Source organism: Myotis nattereri (genome assembly GCF_964212035.1).
Source record: "Myotis nattereri genome assembly, chromosome: 18".
Taxonomy (NCBI): Eukaryota; Metazoa; Chordata; class Mammalia; order Chiroptera; family Vespertilionidae; genus Myotis; species Myotis nattereri.
This window is the reverse complement of record NC_138093.1, coordinates 42,484,996-42,503,669: the sequence shown is the minus strand read 5'-3', so window position 1 is coordinate 42,503,669 and position 18,674 is coordinate 42,484,996. Positions and strand designations below refer to the sequence as shown.

Genomic DNA, 18,674 nt, shown 5'->3' with positions numbered 1-18,674 from the left:
GTTTCTAAGCCAGCCGTGGGCAAACTACGGCACGCGGGCCGGATCCGGCCCGTTTGTAATGAATAAAACTAAAAAAAAAAGACCCTACCCTTTTATGTAATGATGTTTATTTTGAATTTATATTCGTTCACACAAACACTCCATCCATGCTTTTGTTCCGGCCCCCTGGTCCAGTTTAAGAACCCATTGTGGCCCTTGAGTCAAAAAGTTTGCCCACCCCTGTTCTAAGCCCACGATTAATGGTTTAATGTGTTAGAAGTGTTAAAATAATTATTGCAATATTTGGTATGTGTGTGCATGTGTATGCGTGTGTATTTGTTTGCCTCCAAATACTTTAGGCCCATCAAGAGAACGTACATTGATGAATGAAAGTATTATGGGTAGAGCGGCAACAAAGAAGTAAACAAGAAATTTTATTTATTTATTTATTTGTCCATTTATCCTCACTTGAGGATACTTTTTCCATTGCTTTTTAGAGAGAGTGGAAGGGAGGGAAGGAGGGGGGTGGGGAGAGAGAGCGAGAAAGGGAGAGAGAGAGATCGATGTAAGAGAAACACATCAATTGCCTCCTGCACTTACCCTGACCCAGGGCTATGGGATCCAACCTGCTACTGAGGTACGTGCCCGTGACCAGGAATTGAACCCATGACCCTTTGGTGCACGGGCCGACACTCTAACCATGGCATGATGTGGAACACACTGGCCAGGGCTTAAATAGGACATTTTTACACATAAATAAAAATAGAAGTATTTGCTAAAATAATTTTTGTTAGCTTTATTTAATAGCCTGCTTTCTGGGATTGTGAAAGGCTAATGCATTTGGCTTTTAATATACAGAGTAATTCTCATTTCATTTGAAGTATCTCCTCATTGGAGAATTTCTGATTTCACTTATCTGAGTTTAGAATTTGCTTCTGTGCATGGCATATTTGTTTCTACGTGTATATATAGCAATATGAGTATTGAAAGGATGTAGAATACTGACCTTGTTTAAACAGCCTATAGATAAGGTACTTTTATACCTATAAAGTTCATTTTCAGATTTGGTTTTCATATGTTCAGGGTGCTGGGCTGTAGGTCTGACCACTTCAGCGTGCTGTTCTTGCTCTGTGCCCAGCATTCCTGCCCTGTGCTGGGACCTGCGCAGGGGCTCCGCTGTGCTTCAGAGTTACATGTAGCATGTGTGCATATTTTTATTTACCTCTTGTTTTGCATTTTTAAACATTTAGCATGTTGGAACAGGATTCCAGGAGAACAAATCCTAGTGTGAACCCTGCAAATCAAAGGAGGCATCTTCTTGGATTTTCCGCTAAGGAGGCGCAAGACCCGCCTGACAGCGTCATCCGGAAAGACAGCCACAGGTGAGATGGTGTGTGTGCTGAGCCACTGCAGTGAGGCTGCAGCAGGCCGGGTAGCACAGCTCACCCGTGGGCCACTGTATGCAGTTTAATCAGGAGAGTAAGCGGGCACAGGCCAGGCGTGCATTTCACTCACTGTTAAGATTGGTTCTAGGAGCAAGTTTGCTTTCTGAAACCTTTCCCTGTTTTAGAATTCTTTAGAGATGTGCTCTTAGAGTCTCAGTTTTCCTGCACTGGTATACATCTTGAAACACACACAGTATATACATTAAATTATATGTGATGACTTTAACATAGTTATGTTATTTACTGTACTAGAGGCCCGATGCACGAATTCGTGCATGGGTGGGGTCCGGCCGGCCTGGGGGAGGGGCCGAGGGTGATTCACCGGCTGGCCTGCCCTGGATCAGGGTGTTGGAGACCAGTCGGGGGTTGGGCTGTCTGGGGGTGGAGGGCCAATCAGGGCCCGGATCAGACTGGTTGGCTCCACAGTGTAGGTCATAGCCACCAGTCATTCTGGTCATTCTGCCTTTCTGGTCACTGGGCTTTTATACATATAGATTTTACACATATAATGCATCTAATTGCTGCTGTATCATCTCCCCTGCATGTGATGTGATGTGGTGGAATGATGTGGTTAAACCTATTTTTAATTATCAGACAAAATCATTCTCGCTTGTGTATTATGATCTTTGTTGAATTTTCCTCCTTTGTTACAATTTAATACTGTCTTGGTAAATTTTCATGTAGCTTTAAAATAGTAAAAGACATAATTTTTTGGAAATAGAATTTCTACATTATGTTAACTAGAAGTTAACCACTTAGTGGAGTTAGTGACATTTTCAGAGCTGTAAACTTTTCAGTAAGCATTTCCCTGTGTTATTTGGAATTTTATTTCATTTATTTATTTTTAAAATTTTATTATTATTATTTTTTAAACGGAGCCAGGTCCTTGACTGACAGCAAATGACTGACACTTGATGGCCATTGACCTCTCTGAGGTGGTACAGGCCAAGGCCCATAGGGAGTCCTGCTGATGTTCACTGTTACACCCACACCACTGAGTGTGATTAGTTCCATGGTTCTGCAGGCTCTTCTTTGTTTAGCCTTCTTGGGAAAATGCTAGCACTCATTTATTCATGTGTCTGTGGTGTGTACAGTACTGTGCTGTGTATGGCGGAGGATCCGGAGAATGGCATGGTGGTCACTGTAGCGCAGCAGAGACGTGACAGTGGCCCTGGCATTGCTACAGTTTCACAGTGTCTTTTTTTTTTTTTTAATATATTTTATTGATTTTTTACAGAGAGGAAGGGAGAGAGAGAGTTAGAAACATTGATGAGAGAGAAACATCGATCAGCTGCCTCCTGCACACTCCCCACTGGAGACGTGCCCACAACCAAGGTACATGCCCTTGACCGGAATCAAACCTGGGACCCTTCAGTCTGCAGGCCGACACTCTATCCACTGAGCCAAACCGGTTACGGCTTCATAGTGTCTTTAACTTTACTAAGTAATCTCTCCAAGTTTGCCACACATGCTCTGCAGTTTCGAGTTCTGTTGTCTACATGAGATACATCAAAGTGACATTTTTAAACTTCATGGTCTTTAGATTTATGAGAGTTGTGTCCCTTAGGTATGTGTTGCTTGTTGATTAGATACTTGACATCACAGTCAGGTGACCTTTACAAGACTTGTTTCACACCTGTTGTCCACGTTGGAGCAGGTGGCTCCCAGAAAGGCGTGCTCAGGTCACCCTAATTCCACCTGCAGGTCTTGATGACTTCCAGGTAACTGACAGTTTTCATAGTAGCACATGAAATGCAAGCCCTCTCTCTGACCCCACCAACGTCACCATTGCCCGTGCGGAGTAGGGTTATATAGGTCGTGGTTAAAAATGAAAGAGATTATAGATTTTCTTGCTACAGGCAAGTCTCTTGAAATATTTAAGATTATTCTTAAGCAACTTGGGAAATTTAACTAGGTATCAGTTCAGTAAGTTGATGTTCTTGCTTTTATCATTATAAATGCTGAATAAGAAATACTGAAAGTTTGCAAAACTTTTGAGATATGAATTTGTTTTTAACAAAATTTTAGGTGTTTTCTTTGTATTCTGCCAGGACACTTGTCTTCCTTCCTTCCTTCCTTCCTTCCCTCCCTCCCTCCCTCCCTCCCTCCCTTCCTTCCTTCCTTCCTTCCTTCCTTCCTTCCTTCCTTCCTTCCTTCCTTCCTTCCTTTTAAAATCTTTATTGTTGAAAGTATTACATGTATGCCCCTTTTTCCCTCATTGACCCCTTCTAGCCCTCCTCTGCCCCATGCCCCAGGTCTTCACCACCCTATTGTCGGTGTCTATGGGTTATGCATAAATATATGCCTACAAGTTCTTTGGCTGATCACTTCCTACCCACCCACTCTCCCCTGCCTTTCCTGAGATTCCTCAGTCTGTTCTATGCTTCTATGTCTCTGAATCTATATTATTCATCAATTTATTTTGTTCATTACATTCCACGTATGAGTGCGATCATGTGGAACTTGTCTTTCTCTGACTTATTTCCCTTAGTATAATGCTCTCCAGGTCCCTCCGTGCTGTCCCAAAGGGTAAGAGAGCCTTCCCTTTTACTGCTGCATAGTATTCAATAGTATAAATGTACCACAGTTTCTTTATCCACTCATCTACTGATGGGCACTTGGGCTGTTTTCAGATCTTTGCGATTGTAAATTGTGCTGCTATGAACATAGGGGTGCATACATTCTTTCTGATTGGTGTTTTGGGTTTCTTACTCCTAGAAGTGGGAGCACAGGGTCAAATGGCAGATCCACATTTAATTTTTTGAGGAAACTCCATACTGTTTTCTGTAGTGGCTGCACCAGTCTGCATTCCCACCAGCAGTGTACTAGGGTTTCCTTTTCTCCACATCCTCGCCAGCACTTGTCATTTGTTGATTTGTTGATGGTAGCCATCTGACAGGTGTGATGTGGTACCTCATCGTTGTTTTAATTTGCATCTCTCTGATGGTCAGGGACTTTGAGCATTTTTTCATATGTTTCTAGCCATCTGTGTGTCCACTTTGGAGAAGTGTCTGTATAGGTTCTCCCATTTTTTAATTGGATTGTTTGTCCTCCTTTTGTTAAGTTGTATGAGTTCCTTATGTATTTTGGATATTAACCCTTTATCAGATTGATCATTGCCAAATATGTTCTTCCATACAGTGGGCTCCCTTTTCGTTTTGTTGATATTTTCTTTTGTTGTGCAGAAGCTTTTCATTTTGATGTAGTCTCATTTATTTATTTTCTCCTCAGTTTCCTTTGCCCTAGGAGATGTATCTGTAAACATATTGCTATGAGAGATGTCTGAAATTTTGCTGCCTATGGTTTCTTCTAGGATTTTTATGGTTTCCCGAATTACATTTAGGTCTTTTATCCATTTTAAGTTTATTCCTGTGTATGGAGTAAGTTAGTGATCTAGTTTCATTTTTTTGCATGTATCTTTCCAATTTTCCCAACACCATTTATTTAAGAAACTGTCTTGCCTGCTTTGTCAAATATTAATTGAGCGTAATGGCTTGGGTCAATTTGTGGGGTCTCCGTTCTGTTCTGTTGATCTATATGACTGTTCTTGCGCCAGTACCAGGCTGTTTTGATTACACTGGCTTTGTAGTATAACTTGATATCTGGTATTATGATTCCTCCAACCTTGTTTTTCTTTCTCAAGATTGCTGCGGCTCTTTGGGGTCTTTTTTCTGTTCCATATAAATTTTTGTAGTATTTGTTCTAGCTCTGTGAAATATGCTGTTGGTATTTTAATAGGGATTGCATGGAATCTGTAGATTGCCTTGGGTAGGATGGACATTTTAATGATGTTGATTCTACCAGTCCATGAACACGGTATATTCTTCCACTTGTTTATATATTCTTCTATCTCTTTTTTTCAACATCTTGTAGTTTTCCAAGTACAAGTCTTTTACCTCCTTGGTTAAGTTTATTCCTAAGTATCTTACTTTTTTTTTTAATCTTACTTTTTTTGTAGCAGTGGTAAATGGGATTGTTTGTTTATTTTCTCTTTCTGATAATTCATTATTTGTGTATGAAAAAACCATCGCTTTTTGGGTGTTGATTTTGTATTCTGCTTCATTGCCAAATTCATTTGTTAAATCTAGTAGTTTTTTGATGGAGTCTTTAGGGTTTTCTACGCACAATATCATGTTGTCTGTGAATAATGAGAGTTTTACTTCCTCCTTTCCAATTTGGATGCCTTTTATTTTTTTCTTCTTGTCTGGTCGCTGTGGCCAGCACTTCCAGTACTATCCTATATAATAAAACCCTAATATGCAAATCGACCGGACAGCAGAACGACTGGTCGCTATGACACGCACTGACCACCAGGGAGCAGACGCTCAACGCAGGAGCTGCTCCTTAGTGGTCAGTGCACTCCCACAGGGTAGCGCTGCTCAACCAGAAGCAGGGCTCACAACTGGCGAGTGTAGTGTCCATGGCGGCGGGAGCCTCTTCTGCCTCCGCTGCGGGCGGGCAGTAAGGAGCGAGGGGTCCCAGACTGCGAGAGTCCTGGACTGCGAGAGGGCGCAGGCCGGGCATAGGGACCACCCCCCCCCCCGCCCCCATACCCCAGTTCACGAATGTCATGCACTGGGCCTCTAGTCTTGAATAAGAATGGTGAATAAGAGTGGACATCAGTGTCTTGTTCCTGTTCTTAGGGGAAATGGCTTTAGTGTTTGCCTATTGAGTATGATGTTCTGTAGGTTTGTCATATATGGCCTTTATCCTGTTGAGATATGCTCCCTTTATTCCCAGTTTGCTGAGAGTTTTATCAAAAATGTGTGTTGGATTTTGTCAAATGCTTTTTCTGCATCTATTGATATGAGCATGTGATTTTTATCTTTCAGTTTGTTTATGTGATGTATCACGTTTATTGGTTTGTGCATATTGTACCAGCCTGCATCCTTAGAATAAATCCCACTTGGTCATGGTGTATGATCTTTTTAATATATTGCTGGATGCGATCTGCTAATATTTTAGCATCTGTGTTCATCAGGAATATTGACCTGTAATTCTTTTTCTTTGTAGTGTCTTCATCTGGTTTTGGAATTAGGATAATGCTGGCCTGGTAAAAAGAGCTTGGAAGTGTTCCTTCCTCTTGGATTTTTTGGAATAGTTTGAGGAGTGTAGGAGTTAGGTCTTGACTGTTTGATAAAACTCCCCTGGGAAGCCATCCAGACAGGGCTTTTGTTCATTGGGAGTGTTTTGATTCCTGCTTCTATTTCATCAGCTGTTACTGGCCTATTCAGATTTTCTGATCTTCCTGATTCAGTTTTGGGAGATTGTCCAGCTTGTTGGCATGTAGTTGTTCACAGTATTTTCTTACAATCCTTCGTATTTCTGTGGGGTCAGTGGTTACTTCTCTACTTTTGTTTCTGATTTTATTTATTTGGGTCCTCTCTCTTTGTTTCTTGATTAGTCTAACAGTTCATCAACCTTGTTTATCCTTTCAAGGAATCAGCTCTTAGTTTCATGGATCTTTTGCATTGTTTAGTCTCTGTCTCATTTATTTCTGCTCTAATATTTATTATTTCCTTCTACTTACTTTGGGCTTTTCTGGTTATCTTTCGAGTTCTTTAAGTTGTAGGGTTAAGTAGCTTTTGTTCATTTTTCTTGTTTTTTGTGTGTTTTTTTGTTTTGTTTGTTTTTTAGGTAGGCCTGTAGTGCTATGAACTTCCCTCTGAGGACTACTTTTACTGGGTCCCAGATATTTTGGGTTGTTATGTGTTCATTTTCATTTGTTTCCAGGAAATTTCTTTCTTTATCTCATTGGTAATCCATTCATCTATAATAATAAAAGCATAATATTCTAATTAGGCCCGACGTCCTTCCCAGACAACCTTCTGGATGAAGCTGGGGCTGCAAGGGAAGCCCGAGTCCTGGGTGCCAGAGGGAAGCCGGTGCTGGCAGCCAGGGGAAGGAAGGCCTACTCTTGCACGAATTTCATGCATCAGGCCTGTAGTTGTTTAATAACATCCTATTTAGCCTCCATGATTTTGAATGTTTTTGGGTGTTTTTACTGTAGTTGATTTCTAATTTCATTTCACTGTAATCTGAGAAGATGCTTGATAAGATTTTAATCTTCTTGAACTTGTAGAGACTTGTTTTGTGTCCTAACTTGTAGTCTGTCTTTGAGAATGTTCCATGTGCACTTGAGAAGAATGTATATTCTGCAGCTTTGGGGTGAAATGTTCTATAAATGTCAATGAAATCCATCTGAAAATGTGTCATTTAGAGTTCCTATTTCCTTGTTACGTTTTTGTCTGGAAGATCTATCCAGTGAAGTCAGTGGCAGTTGGACATCCTTAATGCTGCTGCGAAGGCGGGAGAGGCTCCCGCCACTGCCACTGTGCTTGCTAGCTGTGAGCCTGGCTCATGGCTTCTGGCTGAGCGGCGCTCCCCCTGTGGGAGCGCATTGACCACTAGAGGGCAGCTCCTATGTTGATTCTGCTGTTCTGTCAATTTGCATGTAACCCTTTTATTATATAGGATAGGTACTTATTTATTGCCATTTTAATTCTGTATGCCTATATTTCTCTGTACTGCTTCCATTAAGGCAGTCTCTTTAGCATTTCTTGTAATGCTGGTTTGGTGGTGATAAACTCCTGTAGTCTTTTTTTTTTTTTTTGGTCTGGGAAGCTTTTTATTTCACCATCTATTTTGAACGATTTGTGCTGGATATGGTAATCTTGGTTTCAGATCCTTGCTTTCCATTACCTTGAGTACTTCATACCTGTAGAGTTTCTGATGAGAAATCAGGTGTCAGCCTTATGGGAGCTCCTTTGTAGGTAACAGTTGCTTTTCTCTTGCTGCCTTTAAGATTCTCTCTTTGTCTTTAAATTTTGGCATTTTAATGATAATGTGTCTGTGTGTGGGCCTGTTTGGGTTCTTCTTGCTTGGGACTCTCTGTGCCTCCTGGACTTGTGTGACATTTTCCTTCTCCAGGTTAGGGGAGTTTTCTGCCATTATTTCTTCAAACATGTTCTCTGTCCCTTTCTCTCTTTCTGCCTCTTCTGGCACACCTGTTCTGCGAATAATTTTACATTGCACGTTGTCCCACAGCTCCCTTAATTGTCCTCCTGTTTTTTAATTGTATTTTCTTTTTGGTTCTCCGGATGCGATTTTTCCCTACACATTCTGCAACTCACTGATCCTATCCTCAACTTCCCCTAATCTGCTGTGTATTCCTTCCATTGTCTTTTTTATTCGTGCTATGTCATTCTTCATAGTTACCAATACTTTTCTCATTCTATTGAGCATCTTTGTCATCATTACTCTGAACTCTATGTCCGATAAGTTTTTAATTTCCATTTCATTTAGCTCTTCTTCTGGAGAATTCTGTTGTTCTTTCATTTGGGGGTTGCTTTTTTGTCTCCTCATTTTGGCTGCCTGTTTGGGTTTGTGACGATGTATTAGGTAGATCTATTATACCTTCCAACCTCTAGTGCACTGCTGTGTCAAACGCTGTTTCTGACTCAGGCAAAGATTAGGCAATGACTCAAAGCCTCCAGAGACCTACCTCTGCCTGCACACTGATTGTAACAGTCTTGAGTAGCTGAAGGCAATTGTCCACAGGTGGAACTTGAGGTTTCCCGATAGGGTGGGGCAATTGCTTCTGCCTGGGGGCTAATTGTTATTTTCAGTCTCTTAATGTGCCTCAGAAACTCCACAGGTTGTGGCAAGGGGTTTTCCAATAGGGTGGGGCAACTGTCTTACCCCCAGGCAAAAACCACCTGGACAGCAAAGCTCTGCCTGAGAGAGTTGTCCTCTGCAGCTGAGGGAACGACTCAGCACAGGAAACTGGGGTGTTTTTGCTCTGAGCTCTACCCTAGCAACCTCCAACCCTGGCTTCTGTTCACACAGCTCTAGTCTATTCTGCCCTCCCTCTGCTGGAGCCCAGGGTGAGTGGCTGCACTAGAAATTTTGTGCGTTGGCCCTTTAAGAGGGTGCCTGAATTTCCAGCCATCTCTCCCTGGCAGACAGCAGCCCTGCTGCTTTTCACAGCCAGGTGTTATGTGGGCAACTTTCTCAGTTCTGGTGCTCTGGGCTGAGGAGCCCAGTTTGGGGGTTACACCCCAGAGTTCTCAGTGGCAACCCCCCACAGCTGGGATATCCCTCTGGGCCTTCAGCTGCTCTCTGTGGGAGCCCCACCAGCCCTTTTGCGCCTGTGCCCCTCCTACCAGTCTCTATGTGGTCTGCACTTTCAGTCCTTGGTTATCAGGGTTCTCTCCAGCTAGTCTTCAGTTGATTATTCAGGATTTTGTTTTGTTTTGTATTTTAGTCGTAATTCCAATTTGATCTTGGGAGTGTGTCTGTGTAACATCCACTTACTCTGCCACAATTTTCAGTCTCTATTTCTTAGTGCAGCTTATTTCATAATATGTTTTGTTTTTTCAGATGCGTTATGAGAACTGGTTCAAATAAAAAAGTAGACTTCTCCCATAATTTATAATAAATGTTGTATTTGCCTGTCATTTAATAGTTAACTGCATATGTTTTTTCAGTCTTAGAAATGTTTGGTGTCTTGTCTGGTGTGGCTTAGTGGTTAGAACCAGGAGGTCTTGGATTCAATTCCTGGTCAAGGGTACATACCTGCGTTGCAGGTCCCATCCCTTCCCCCCATGTGGGAGGCAACCAATCGATGTGTCTCTGTCACATCAGTGTCTGTCTGTCTCTGTCTCTCTCTCTCTCTCTCTCTCCCCCTCCCCCTCTCCCCCCTTCTCCCCCCATCTTCCCTTCCTTCCATTCTCTCTAAAAATCAATGGGAAAAAATATTCTCCTTCCTTGGATCAAGGTTAGGAAGAGAGAAATGTGTGGTATAGAATAAGGTGACCTTAGGATTTGTCACCCAAATTGGGACACTTTTTAGAATGAAAGGTAGTGCTAGTAATAATTATGCCAGGACACTGAGTTCCAGTCAGGATTGTCCCCCCAGAGAAGGCATTAGCCAGGACCTTCCCTGACTCGAGGAATTCTGTTTGCAATGCCCTGGACTCTGGAGCTTTATGTACTGAGATTTTTACCATCGAGTGGTTCACCAGCCACCTGGGGCTCAGGCCACTTCAGGGTTGTGTGGCCCTCATTGTCTCCAGATGGACGCTGGCTGAGTGGCTCTTTCCCTCCCCTTCAGCTCCACCCAGACTCTTTCCTGGTATTTCTTCTATTGGCTTTCTCTTTGTTTTCCAAAGAATATTTTGGCTGATAGAACAAAGCCAGTCAGCACAGATGTGCAGAAGTCATTACTAGAGTTTATCACATGGAAATACAATTATAAATCAGAAATGTATTTTCCAAAGCTGTTTTGGACTCTTCTGATGGACGGCAGCATTTGTACTTCTGTCAGTGTGCAGACCTGGTTTCTGAAATAACGCACATGTGACAGGTCTTTGTTCTGGTTGTGAGTGTGGCAGACAGCTTCTGCTGGCGTTGGGAATTTACCAAGTCCAAGGCAGACGTTTTCTTCTCCCTCTACAACGGAACTCAGGCTGATCACCTTTGTGAGCACAGTCATTACCTGTGTAGACCACTGTCTGATTCCAAACAACCACCGGCAGGCAGAAGAAAGGCCGTGAGTCATGTTGCAGGGAAGGCTGCCTTAAGCTACTTTTCCACTCGGCCAAGTGTTTTCTGTCCAGGGGGCCAGCGGGCCAGCGTTGCCAAAGTCCGCGGAAACTTGTCCGGGTCTTCCCTCTGCACTCGGCTGTGACCCTCCTTCCCTGGGACGTGTGCTCTGCTGCGTGTTCCAGTTCCAGTCTCCTCGTGGCACCGCCTCTGTCCAGGCCCCGGGTGCGGGGCTGTGAACTCTTCTGTTCCCTTTTTGCCCGGGTGCCTGTCCACGACCGAGCACAGTCCAGGCCTCTGTGTCCGACTCTCAGATTGGTTTCCCTCCAGACTCCCAAGTCTCCGCACCCTTGCGGGCAGCAGTTTCCATGACGTCTCTGTTTTAACCCTTTGAGTGCCAACCAATATCCTAGGAACTATGCTAAAATTGCCAAGGCATTTTTGCCGATTTTACAGCAGTTTAGGAAAAAAATTATGAATCTCAAGTAAATGAAGTTACATATTCAAAAATTTAAGGAAACCTTTACTACATTTGTCTTCATCTATATTGTTTGCTGATTGTATTATAAAATATTAGTAGAAAAAAAAATTGCCGATAGCACTGCCGGCACTTTTGGCGAAAGACAGGAGGAGCGCGCTCGCACTCCCTGGCACTCAAAGGGTTAACCTCGCAGGGTGGACACAGCACTGTGGAGATCTCAGATCTCGGTCCTCTCCACGCTCTGCCCCCAGCCACTTCCTGCAGCAGAAACCCTGCTTCCTCCCTTTCCGCAAGTCCGCAAGTGCTGTTGGTAGTTTCCAAAAGTTACCTTGACTGGGCACCTGCCTTCATCTTCTCTGCCACCCTCAGTATCTGTCCTCAGTCCCCGCCTGGCTCACCACAGTTCTCTTCTGACGGTCTCCCACCCCACCTTGTCTCCGTCAAATCCACTTTGACACAGTGGTGAGGAGTCGACATAAATGGAAATAAATCCCTCTTGTGGCTTTTCCTTAGGTGAGTAATTCCTTATCATATGTGCCTCCCTCACTTGCTCAGCTGTGGGCGGGCGAGTGGCCTCCTTTGCATCCTTAAGCTCACCCTCTTCCCGCCGGCTGCTCTGAACCCCCTGCGGTGCTCCCTCTCCCTCCTGGGCCGTGTTCTCCAGAGGAGATGCTGCCAGGGGTCTCCTCCCACCGCCTCGTCCGCCCAGCGCTTGCGTGTTTGTTTTCTTGTATCTGACCCATCTTCCACATCGAGGCCTGGAGGCTTGAGACCCCATTTCTCATGGTTCCAGTTGGATCCTAGCACCCAGCACAGTACCTGGCACAGAGCTGGTATTTAGTAAATATTTGTTGGATGAATTAATGAAAAATATGAATCTAGCCACGTCCAATTTTGTGTTAATATTTTTCCTTCCTTGGTTTTAGCGTATCTAATTTTCTAAATCCAGAGCATCATATGTAGAGAAACTCCAGACAGATCTAAGATTCTTAGTGAGGAAGGTTTAAAGAGCAAACTGGGCCCCAGTTCTGGTTCTCTCTTCACCTTGGGCTCTGCTGCCAGCACGCCCCCGGTAGGAATTCCTAAGGTGAAGATCAGGGTGACACTCAAGGAAGTCTGCTCTTTAAGCTAATGGAGTAACTGGTTAACGTCACCCTCGTGTTTGTCAGTGATTCACGGTCTAGAGTTTATGCTCAGCTTCTCGGTGCTTTCAGTTTTCTCCTGAACACACGTATGTTGTGTCTCCCCTCCCCCACCACACACTGTATTAGGGAGACTGTTCAGTTTCGTTGTCACAGGTTGTGAGTGACCACAGAACTTCAGTCCTGGTACATGATGCTGTCCTTCCTGCCAGTCAGCAGGGACTTCCCCCAGTTTCCCCGTCACGGTGTCACCTCTGTTCCAGCAGCACTGTGTGCGCCTCGAGCTCAGTGCACACATGAGCCACGTGTTATTACTGTATCCCTAGCTCTGGCACATAATAATTGCTCAATAAATGGTGTCTGGATAAACAGTTTACAAAATGACATTAGTGCTGTGTGGTTTATACTTCCCTCCTTTTCTGTTACATTTGCTTCTATCTTATAGTATGTTCTGTCTGTTAGGTTCTTGTTTTCATAAAAAGTTAATACTAGTGATAGTTTTCTTATCGCAAAGTTCTTGGGAGTTTAGGGTGCAAGGAGACACGTGTGTGCTTGTTTGTTTCAGCTACGACCATTCTGTCTCCAACGACAAAGCCCTGATGGTGCTGAGTGAGGAGCCAGTGCTGTACCTCCCGCCCCCTCCGTGCCAGCCGCTCATCAACACCACAGAATCCCTCAGGTCAGTGGGCCTGTGTTTGCTTCAGGACCCAGGAAAGGATCGGTTCAGATCGAGTAGCTGGGAGAATCTCTCAGTTGCTCATCAGGTAACCACAGGCATTTCAGGTGTCTGGTTATCCCACCAACGGATTAAGGTGGTATGCTCATTCCATGTGGTGGTATTGGGAGTGCAGACTTGAGACTTCTCCTTTGGAAACCAGGGTGATGTTAATATAAAAACCCAGGTGAGTGGTAGACTGGCGGGCGGTGACCCCCCGGCAGAAGGGCCCTTTTCCTCATGAGGAAGATGGCCAAAGAAAACACGTGACTTTGCAGACACTTCCCCACCGAGCACTTACCTGCTTCTCCCTTATTTTTTCTCTGTGATTTTGGATCCTACCCTTGAACTTCAGAAACTGCTAACGTTTTTATGTGACTAGTAGTGACCCACTGTAGTTAAGTAGACGTGGTCACACTGCTTCTCAGCGGCTCCCGAGGAAGGACAGCAGTGCAGTTCCAGCAGAGCCAGGCTCCGTACGTTGCCGGGTGGAAAGTTGGAAAACTGGGATGATAGTGCCTTTCCCCCCAAGCATTGAGCTCATTCTTTTCCTTCTCACAAGAGGATGAGTTTCAAAGGCTGCGACACACTGCTGCTGCTGGGAGCTGTGCCTTCTCCACAGAACTGTCTGTCTCCACTGCGCCTGCCTGTCTCCACTGCGCCTGCCTGTCTCCACTGCGCCTGTCTGTCTCCACAGAACTGTCTGTCTCCACTGCGCCTGCCTGTCTCCACTGCGCCTGCCTGTCTCCACTGCGCCTGTCTGTCTCCACAGAACTGTCTGTCTTCACTGCGCCTGCCTGTCTCCACTGCGCCTGCCTGTCTCCACTGCGCCTGCCTGTCTCCACTGCGCCTGTCTGTCTCCACTGCGCCTGTCTTTCTTCACTGCGCCTGCCTGTCTCCACTGCGCCTGCCTGTCTCCACTGCGCCTGCCTGTCTCCACTGCGCCTGCCTGTCTCCACTGCGCCTGCCTGTCTCCACTGCGCCTGCCTGTCTCCACTGTGCCTGCCTGTCTCCACTGTGCCTGTCTGTCTCCACTGTGTCTGTCTGTCTCCACTGCGTCTGTCTGTCTCCACTGCGCCTGTCTGTCTCCACTGTGCCTGTCTGTCTTCACTGCGCCTGCCTGTCTCCACTGCGCCTGTCTGTCTTCACTGCGCCTGCCTGTCTCCACTGCGCCTATCTGTCTTCACTGCAAAGTCTGTCTCCACTGTGCCTGTCTGTCTCCACTGTGCCTGTCTGTCTCCACTGCGTCTGTCTGTCTCCACTGCGTCTGTCTGTCTCCACTGCGCCTGTCTGTCTCCACTGCGCCTGTCTGTCTTCACTGCAAAGTCTGTCTCCACTGCGCCTGCCTGTCTCCACTGTGCCTGCCTGTCTCCACTGCGCCTGTCTGTCTCCACTGCGCCTGCCTGTCTCCACTGTGCCTGTCTGTCTCCACTGCACCTGCCTCCACAGCACCTGTAGTGGCTCAGGAACAGAAAACACTTTCATCCTCCGTTTCTATGTGGGAGGTATTTGGCTATGGTTTTCTTTGAATTTTGATCTCATGACTGAGAAGGTTAGCATATAGCAATTCATGTGTTATTAAAAACAACTGAGCTTCTAGTATCTTAGCTTTTTCAATTCAAAAAGCAATGTTGAACCCTCAGGCACTTGGCATACTTTGGAATCTATGGAATGTGGTTAAACCTATTTCTAAACAGGGGTGAGATATTTACTTCTGTGTAATGTACGAAATTAATGAAGCTGTTTTACAGGTTAAACCATGAACTTCGAGGGTGGGTTCACAGACACGAGGTGGAGAGGACCAAGTCGAGAAGAATGATGAACACTCAGCAGAAAACACGCGTTCTTCAGGTGGGTTTCAGCGTGTGCTCCCACGGATCTGGTGTCTCTGGGGAGACTTCCCCCAGCTGGATGCTCTGTCCCTGGAAGGTTGGGAAGCCGGACCCTTAGCTGCCCCTTCTGCAGGGTCGCCAACACTGGGTCAGGCTGCATGCCCTCACATTTCCTGTGCGGCCCACTGCCTTTCCTGCTCTCTCCCCCAAACTTGCTTTCAAGACATCCATACCAAATATTTGGGCACGAATGAAATAACAGATAATACTGTGTCTCTTTTTTCTTAGAGCTTTTAAAAAAGAGGGTGTTGAAGCACAGGGCAGCTTGGAAGGGTAGGCCCTCCCCATGGAGGTGTCCCTGAACTTCTTTAGGACCCGTGTAGTTGGTGGTGTTCATTGTCACTCCATCATCCTCAGCTGTTCATCACAGCGCCCGGCAAACATTTCCTGTGGTGGTGGCAACAGGGCAGGTGCTTTTCCAGTCGCTGGGGCTGCAGCAGTGAGTGTAATACAGTCCCTGCCTTCGTGGCACTTACATTCTGGTGGGAGAGAAAAACAATCAACAAGCAGACAAATATTTCAGTGACCTCAGGGTGAGATGTGCTCTCAAAAGAAGCCGCAGGCTAGAGGGGAGAGTGAATTGGGGCCTGGTGGCTGTTGTAAGGTGGGTGTTTAGAGAAGGTTGCTCTAGAGCAGTGGTTCTCAACCTTGGCTGCACATTAGAATCACCTGGGAATCTTTTTAAAATTCTGATGTCTGGGCCTCATCCTCCGGAAATTCTGTTTCTTTGTTACTAATGTTGTGGCCCCACCCCATAACAAAGAAACAGAATTTCCGGAGGATGAGGCCCAGAAATCAGGATTTTAAAAAGATTCCCAGGTGATTCTAATATGCAGCCAAGGTTGAGAACCACTGCTCTAGAGCAGTGGTTGGCAAACTGCGGCTCTCGAGCCACATGCAGCTCTTTGGCCCCTTGAGTGTGGCTCTTCCACAAAATACTGACTTCTGCGCATGGGCCACAAAGTTTCAATCGCATCGTATATGCGCGCCCGCACGTGGTATTTGTGGAAGAGCCACACTCAACGGGCCAAAGAGCCACATGAGGCTCGAGAGCCGCAGTTTGCCGACCACTGCTCTAGAGATTCCACTTGAGTGAGGTATTGGCAAGGTAATTAACGCTGGCAATTGTAACATCTGGCTTCAAATTCTCAGTAGCCTAATGGAATAAGAATTGGTTTCTCACTCTCACAGTCTGATGCACATCCCCATGGTGTCCCCTGAGCAGTGACTGAGGAGGCCAGAGGCCAGGTCTAGAGGAGCTCAGGTTCCGACATCCTTAGTGTCTAGGATTGTCCAGTGTGTCCCTCTCTGGCCTCCCCAGTACCCTTTGTTCACATATCATGGCAACTTTATTGGTTGCAAGGACTTCTGGAGGCTACTGGCATCATTGCCAGTGTCCCAGGCAGCGCAGCGTCCCACAGCTGCTCATGGCATGGCGTGCAGCAGACAGTCCTGCGGGAACTCACGCTCCCACAGCTGCACGTTGGCCACCGTGGCCAGAGGAGAAGTGCTCCGTCTCCTTGCGCTTCCAGATCTGGTGCATCGAGCACAGCTTGTGGGCAGGACCAAAATAGAATCCAGAACCCTGGGGGCTAGATGTTCGGCAACATCATTTTGGGGCGTATGTCCTTGCTGTGCAGGGAAGAGCGAAAGGTGGCAGGAGTGGAGAATTCCACAGCTGATGCATGGGCTTCGTGAATCTAGATTAAAATCCTTGGCCTGAATGAGTTGCTTTGCTGTATTTTTTGATATAATTTCTTGTGATTGTATTCTGTTTATTAGAGGAATAAATAGAATTTACTGTGTAAACGGTGGTTGATGTTCCATAATCTGGAAGGAATTTTAATGCAATGAAGATAATTTTGTGTAATTTCGCAGCCTTGGAACATTTGAGGGAGATTTGTAGTTTACTCCTGTCCCTTTCTCTGCATCTTGGGTGCATGTCTGTCTGTGTGAGTGTGAATAGAGGTCAGAAGTGTGGGACACAAAGCTATCACAGGGAAAGGAAAGACGGGTGTTAGCTGAGGGGACAAGGCCCATTCAGTCAGAGGAGGGAGAAGGGTCCTCGCTCAGGCTGCTGTCCACACCTGAGCTCACAGCATTCCTTGACTCGCCCTCAGCACTGAGCCTGCAGCTGCGCTGCCTAGTTCCTTTCTCCTCTCAGCCTTTCCCCTCACATCTCCCCTCTTGGATGCTAGATGGACACTAAGATATTTTGTATATTGACGAGTTGACATTTCTTTGAAGTTTCTATCATTTCTAAGCATTATATACATGATTTGGCTTGTGTCATTTTATAATTCTACCTCTTCCTAGACTGAGTTTTTAGAAAAGTTAGAGGGTCAAATCAGTGAAAATATTTTTCAGAATGAAAGCAAAATAAAGATATTTCCAGATGGACGAAACTATTATACTTTCTCTCTAGAAGATCTGTATGACAAGAAATACTAAAGGAGGATGTTTGGACTAAATGGTCTCAGGTAGAATCCTGATGCACGAGGAGGAGCACCAGGATTGGTGAATGTTTGGTGAACATAAATGCCCCCTTTAAGTATCTTTATTTTGTGTTTGTGTGTATATAAATGTCTTTCGGATACTTGTGTTTTTTTTAAAGCAAAACTCAGAACAGTTTTTTGGTGGGGTTTACAGGTTATGTAGGAGTAAAATATACGACAATAAGAACAGAAAGGTATAGAGGTAGTAAATACAATGTACTCTTACAAAGTTTTTATATGTTCAAATCATACTTCAGGGTTGGCTATGGTAACTTAAAGATCACAGTATAGTCTCCAGAGCCACCTGTAAGAACTAACACAAAGAAGTAACACTACGAACCAGCACAGGAGATGTGACTGGGACACTAAACAATGTATTTGACCAAAAGAAAGCAGCAGAGAACCAACACATACACAGCAAATAGAAAATACAGACCACGATAGTAGACGTAAGCCCAGCCACCTTCGCAATAAATGTAATAGAGTAAATAAACCCGCCAGTGTAAAGGGAGAGATGGTCAAACCAGGTTCTTTAAAGGTAAGACCCAACTAACTATATGCTGTTTGCAAGAAATAACATCCTATCTAATAAAAGACAAAAGGGTAATTGACCGTACCTCTGCTGCGCTTCCCATTGGCTAATTAGGGTGATATGCAAATTAACTGCCAAGAAAGATGGCGGTTAATTTGCATATGTAGGCGCAGGAGCAGCAAGTGAAGGCTGGCATGGCGAGCGACGAGCAAAGAGGGAAGCCCACCACACCGGCCTCTGCCATGCCCCCAGGGCCCGCGGAGAGTCCGCAGAGAGGACCGGGCCTCCCAAGCGGAGAGTCTCCGTGGTCAGACGGCACGGTGTCGGGACCGGAATAAAGACGGAGGTGACTTAGACGCCTGGCGGCGGCGTTAGACCAGCGAGCAGGGCCTTTCAGCTGGGACTCGGGGTGGGGGTGGGGCGAGGGAGGTGAGCCGGAAATAGAGA

At 45.4% G+C, this 18,674-nt stretch overlaps 1 protein-coding gene across 2 annotated transcripts in view; it reads left to right on the top strand.

Moving 5' to 3' along the window:
* The window catches only part of ATF6 (activating transcription factor 6), a 137,244-nt gene that overhangs the window by 59,720 nt on the left and 58,850 nt on the right, over positions 1-18,674 (top strand). For both annotated transcript variants that reach the window (XM_081112587.1, XM_081112586.1), the window contains exons 11-13: positions 1,230-1,361; positions 13,159-13,272; positions 15,060-15,159. In XM_081112587.1, coding sequence (XP_080968713.1) covers positions 1,230-1,361; positions 13,159-13,272; positions 15,060-15,159 — 346 coding nt within the window. The remainder of the gene's footprint in view (positions 1-1,229; positions 1,362-13,158; positions 13,273-15,059; positions 15,160-18,674) is intronic.